Source organism: Megalobrama amblycephala, unplaced genomic scaffold (genome assembly GCF_018812025.1).
Source record: "Megalobrama amblycephala isolate DHTTF-2021 unplaced genomic scaffold, ASM1881202v1 scaffold496, whole genome shotgun sequence".
Lineage (NCBI taxonomy): Eukaryota > Metazoa > Chordata > Actinopteri > Cypriniformes > Xenocyprididae > Megalobrama > Megalobrama amblycephala.
In genome coordinates this window covers 85,164-91,462 of record NW_025953412.1, presented here as the reverse complement: position 1 = coordinate 91,462, position 6,299 = coordinate 85,164, and the positions used below count along the sequence as shown (strand labels likewise).

At 40.6% G+C, this 6,299-nt stretch overlaps 1 protein-coding gene across 1 annotated transcript; it reads left to right on the top strand.

Moving 5' to 3' along the window:
- The first annotated feature begins 1,562 nt into the window (after positions 1 to 1,562).
- LOC125261825 lies at positions 1,563 to 2,784 on the top strand. The gene has a single exon (XM_048180370.1). It carries the CDS (start codon positions 1,649 to 1,651, stop codon positions 2,624 to 2,626), a length of 978 nt encoding a protein of 325 aa, XP_048036327.1. The 5' UTR covers positions 1,563 to 1,648; the 3' UTR covers positions 2,627 to 2,784.
- Positions 2,785 to 6,299: the final 3,515 nt, after the last annotated feature.

The window sequence follows — 6,299 nt, the reverse complement described above, 5'->3', positions numbered from 1 at the left end:
TCGAGCGTCACTTTTATGTTGATGACGGTCTTTGTTCTGTCCCTACTGATGCTGAAGCCATTGACTTGCTGCGTAGGACTCAGGCTTCGCTTGCTGAGTCTAACATCAGGCTCCACAAGTTTGCATCGAATAGTCCGGCTGTTTTGGCAGCTTTCCCAAGTGAGGACTGTGTGGCAGAGGGAAAAGAGGTAGACCTCTGTGCGAAGGTGTCGCCCGTCCAACGCAGCTTAGGCCTCCTGTGGGAGGTAGCTACGGACACATTCACCTTCTCTGTGTCCATTGAGGTAAAACGTTTACTCGTCGTGGAGTTCTCTCCATGGTGAACAGTATTTTTGATCCCTTGGGTTTTTTGGCTCCTGTCGTAATTCAAGGCAGGGCTTTTCTCCGAGAGCTGAATTCTGAGGCTTCAGAATGGGACACTCCATTACCTGAAGAGAAATTAGGCAAGTGGGAGGCTTGGCGAAACTCACTTCAAGAGCTGAAGCACTTCCATATTTCAAGGATGTACACAGGTCTCTCTCTAATCAAGGCCGAACGGATGGAACTCTGTGTGTTCTGTGATGCCTCTACTATGGCCATTGGGGCTGTAGCATATTTGAGGATCATCCAAGAAGACATTGTTGACATTGGATTTGTCATGGGGAAGTCTAAGCTCGCTCCTCAGTCAGAGCCAACCATACCGAGACTTGAACTATGTGCTGCGGTTTTGGCTGTGGAAGTGGCCGAACTGATTCAGGATGAACTGGACTTGAAGCTAGATTCCATCAAGTTCTACACTGATAGCAGAGTGGTTCTTGGATACATTCATAACCAATCCAGACGGTTTTATGTATATGTCCACAATCGAGTCCAGCGTATTCGACAGACCTCAAATCCTGAACAGTGGCACTACGTACGCACAGAGGACAACCCGGCTGACATTGCATCAAGGTCTGTTCCAGCATCACGTCTCACACAAACAATGTGGTTCAACGGACCTACCTTTCTGCGTAAGCTTTCCATTCAACCAGAGCCTATTCAGTCGTTCAGTTTAGTCTCGCCAGAATTGGATGCGGAAATTCGTCCGGATGTGAAGAGTTATGCCACCCAACTACACGAGAAAGGTCTCAGCATAGAGCGTTTTGGGAGGTTCTCCACCTTCAACACTCTCCAGCGAGCTGTAGCACTCTTAATTCATGTTGCAAGATCTTACAAGTCCCCTAACATGATGGACAAGTGTAGAGGATGGCATAAATGTGAGCTGCCTCGCTCTCTGGATGAGCTTTCCCAAGCCAGAGAAGTCATCATTAGAGCCGTACAGAGAAAAGCATTCGGAAAGGAATTTGAGGCTCTAGAAAGAGACAAGCCAATTCCTATAAACAGCTGTCTACGTCGTCTCAACCCTATTTTGCAGAATGACCTCATCTGTATCGGAGGTCGCCTGAAAAACGCAGACGTAGAGATCAATCAAAAGAACCCTGTAATTCTCCCAAAAGACAACCATGTTTCCTTGCTGCTCATTAGACATCATCATACCCAAGTAAAACATCAGGGCCGCCATTTAACAGAAGGCGCTGTGAGAGCTGCAGGACTATGGATTTTGGGAGGTAAAAGGCTCATTAACTCAACTCTTCACAAATGTGTGACCTGTCGTAGACTCAGAGGACGGATGCAGGAGCAGTTAATGGCGGATTTGCCACCAGAGCGTCTCAAAGCCTGCCCTCCCTTCACGTATGTGGGGTTAGATGTCTTCGGACCATGGCACATCACTACCAGACGTACAAGAGGAGTTCAGCCTGAGAGCAAGAGGTGGGCCATATTATTCTGTTGTATGAGCTCCAGGGCGGTTCACATTGAGGTGATTGCCTCAATGGACACTTCGAGTTGTATCAATGCCTTAAGGCGTTTCTTTGCCATAAGAGGACCAGCCAAACAACTGCGGTCAGATTGTGGCACGAATTTCATAGGGGCCTGCAGAGAACTCGGGATGAGCGCAGACCAACCAGACACCGCTGTGCAGAGGTACCTACACCAACAAGGATGCTCCTGGGTGTTTAACCCACCGCATGCTTCGCACATGGGTGGTTCATGGGAACGTCTCATTGGAGTGGCTCGAAGGATTCTGGACTCAATGCTTCTTGAAAATGGCACTCGCCTGACCCATGAAGTCTTGTGTACACTAATGGCGGAGGTGACAGCAATTATGAATGCAAGGCCTCTGGTTCCAGTTTCAAATGATCCAGAGGATCCATTCATTCTCACACCATCTATGTTATTAACTCAGAAAGTCGGTACTCCACCTCCTCCAGGAGACTTTACGGACAGAGACCTCTTAACCAAGCAGTGGAGACAAGTACAAGCCTTGTCCAACATGTTCTGGCGCCGTTGGAGACAAGTGTACTTGTCAACTTTACAAGGCCGGAAGAAATGGACCAAGTCCCACCAAAATCTGCAGGAAGGAGATGTCGTCCTCCTCAAAGACAACCTAGTTGTCCGCAACAACTGGCCTATGGCGATAATCACAAAGGTTATTCCTGGAGAAGACGGGAAAGTCCGTAAGGTGGAATTGAAGACCACGGATCAAGGACATTCAAAAAAGTACCTTAGACCAGTGACGGAACTTGTTTTGCTTCTGAGTAAAGAATGATGTTCATATGTTTAGTTAATACATAACTTGTTAAGTGTAGTGACCTCACAGATGCCAGGCGGGGAGTGTGTTGCCATTAAGGCAAAATGTTAAGGACTTTTATTTTGATATGATGTAGATCTGGAGTTCGGGGTTAGAGGTTATTTCCTGTAAGGAAAGAAGGAAGTTGACAGTATGTGTGTACATGCAATCCATCTGTTGTTAGCGCTAGAAGCAATGTCGTAAGTACAAAATTCATTATGTTAATAAGTTGATGTTACAATAATGTTTTAAAGAAAAGACCAAACATAGTTACAGTGTTTATTTACATGCAGATACAGATATATTTCATTAGACAAGATTTGTTAAAACATTCAAACTTTTTTCCTTTGTTACAGTTTTCACTCTGTCATGTAAGATGATGTTGAAAGCCACAGTAAACAGCAAGAAATCGCTCACTACGACTTTTCGTCATTTTGTATCAGAGTTAGCTGGCTGTATAGCTGCAGTTGCTACACTGCAGTGAGGACAGCACAGGGGTGAAGAATCACTCGACAAGAGGTACGTGAAATCAAAAACCCTGGAGGGTGGATTTATTGAGAACTGTGGGGTGCCTGGTGAAATGTGTTGCTTCGCTTTCTGGTGGCCGGTGCTTCCCGTGTGCTCTTCGTGCTCTTCCAAGCCAGTTGAGGTGAAAGTGGGTGTCCAAACGTGCTCCAAAGTGGCTGGGCTGTCGGTCATTCGCTGCTTTCTGTAAAGAGATGAGACAGGGGTTAGACCAGCCTTGCATTCGGTTCGAGAACGCCGTTTGAGTGCAGCGTGTGCTCCTTAAGAGTGTGCTGGCTGATGGGGAGCAGCTGTGACCGATCAGCCGGTGACAAGAACGTGCAGGTGTTTTCCGTTGGTTGCCAGGGCGACGCTGATTCCTCTGGGAGTGCTCGTCACAATACACTAACATGTTTTTTGTGTTTATTGTTTATAATTCTATTATTGTTGTTAAATTCTTTGACATTTGCTTTTATATGTCAAAAAAAAGAAAAAAGAAAAAACGTTCCATTGAAACCAAAGAGCTCAGAGCCCAAGAGGCGACACTTTGATACTTTTTGGGTAACAGCCACTAGATGGCGCTCCGGTAACACGGCCGCCATTATGGGCTGAAAATACTAACTGGACCATAGAATCCTTCACATCTTGCGTACCCAAAATCACCCAATAGAACAGTTTTTTAAATTAAGTCACCAGTAAATTGTATGGCTCCCACAGTAAATGTTTTGTTTTTATATATGTTTTATTTTAACAGTTGTGGAATCCAAACATTCAACCATCTGAGGTAACATAGTTAGCCTACTTTATTGAGTATTTCCATTTTATAAAACTTTACACATTTATTAATAGTAAATTAATAATAAATTTAAGATCATCATGCAGGGAACAATATATTTCAGATCTAGTGGAGTAATAGTAATAATATCTAGGTCTGAATTGAAATATATATTGTATGTTTTAATGGATCACGCTACAAACATAATGATCTTATAATACATGATGCATTGCTGTGTCCGTTATCCCATAATTCACACTTTTGGACACTTTTGCTTCAATGGACATTAGACAACACTGCAAAATCAAGCTGTTATATTGATATATTTATTGTCCAACATTCCCAATTTTTCTGATGCATGTTCTTAATTTAATTTCATATGTTGGTAATAATTCAGTGTTTATAAGCTTTTTAAAGAATTTTAACCCAAACTGACTGGGTTTCTAGAAAGCAAAGGGTTTTGTGAAAAAAGTGGAACATTTAAACACAAAGTGTGTAAAATAAACTGTTAAAAGGATTTGATGATCACTAGTGATAGTATTTTATTCTGTGTTGTCATCATTCAGGTTGGATTTCAGCTTTAATGTACTTTTTTTTTTTTTTTTTTTAACAAAGTAGCTGATATTGCAAATACCCTTTTCTCAGTGTGTAGGGAGAAGTGAACACTACATAGGGACCTTGTGAACTGCAATGCAGGTACTCCTTATGGAAACACATGCAGATAATTGTCCAATTATGTGGGGTAAATGCTACCTTGTGACAGGGAGCATTTTCCCATTATGCTGTCATCAAACATACCCTTATATTGGTTGAAGATGCTCCACAAGTTGAAGCAGCATTGGCTGAATCAACCTGAAAATCATGGTTTTTAGTATGATTTGGGCTAATGTTGTAAGATTGAGATACCCTTGTTTGACTGATTTTATTGTTTAATTGAGATATTGTTATAGCCTCATCTAGGGGATGGCCACACATAAAAATGGGACAAAGAGAAAAATGTGTATTTTCTCAACTTTTATTTACAATACACAAGGAATACAAACGTCAGTGGTGAGCATAGCCAAAACAACAAACCAACACCACTCCTGGCTACCAAAGAAATTTAAATTACCTAACAACAAAAAGTAAAATAATACAATGCATAGCCTTTCTTCCTAACTAAAAAAAAGAAAGAAAGAAAGAAAGAAAGATTATATTCAAAAAGTGGCACTCACCCCCTACTCTTTTACAGGTTGTTTGTCAGTTTAGTTATCCACAATTGTTAGAAAATCTTAAAAACGACCCTACTAACAACATCATCGGCCAGTACACAAAGTAGACAAGCAAAAACAGTATATCCTTTCTCCATTAAAGGATTAGTTCACTTCAGAATTAAAATGTAGTCAATTAAAAAGTAAACTGTCAGGAAATTTTAATTCTAAAGTGAACTAATCCTTTAACAGCTGCCAGAAGGCATTGCCAAAATCTGGCCCAAAATTTGTTACCATTCTGGGACATTGTAAAACTAGACTATTTGTAATGTAAATACAGAATAAGTGTGTTGCACCATTTTTAGTTAGTGCACACATAATCCCACAAATAAAATCTATTAAGATCAAGGTCACAGAGAGAATTGAGAACACTAAGTACAAAAACAAGCAAAGTGTTGTTAAGAGAAGTACAGACAAGTATCGCTAAATGTCAAACAGTGTTTCATCAAACACTATTTTATGTTTTGCCGAATCAAGACATTTCTGAAGAATAAGATTTAGAATTGAGAAAGTTAAATTAATCAGTCTATCAGCTATATTTAATCAATCTCATTTGGGCTACACAAACCTTGACCAATTCTATTTTGTCTCCTTCTCTGAACCATTTGTTCCTGGCTCTTGTATTTGTGTTCTACAATAACACACATGAAGAGCTTTTTTTTTTCTTCTTCTTTTTTTCTTCATCCTGTTGTAATGCTGTGGAAGGCATCTCTTGCTCTGAGGAAATCTCTTCTCTTAATTGGTTTGTGTTTTCAATGCTGCTGTCCTCTTCCACTGCAACATTTAATCACAACCAAAAAAAGTAAGACAAGAAAATAATTTATTTTTATTTAGAGTTTATTTTTGAGTTTATGTTAAAAGAAGCCTTTACCATTACATTCTATTTTTAGATAGATAGATAGATAGATAGATAGATAGATAGATAGATTGATTGATTGATTGATTGATTGATTGATTGATTGACCCCAATGCTGCGGTGAAAAATAGTGGAGCAATTTGTATTTACTCTTATGTACTTTACGTTCATTTTTTGTGCTTACTTGTCATTCATTCATCATCTGCACATTATTTTTCGTGAAGCATTATTTTGCTGCACGTCAGCTGTGATAAACAGACATCCACT

Excerpts from the sequence above, each read along its gene's own strand:
- LOC125261825 (XM_048180370.1), top strand. The coding sequence starts at position 1,649 with ATGCAGGAGCAGTTAATGGCGGATTTGCCACCAGAGCGTCTCAAAGCC.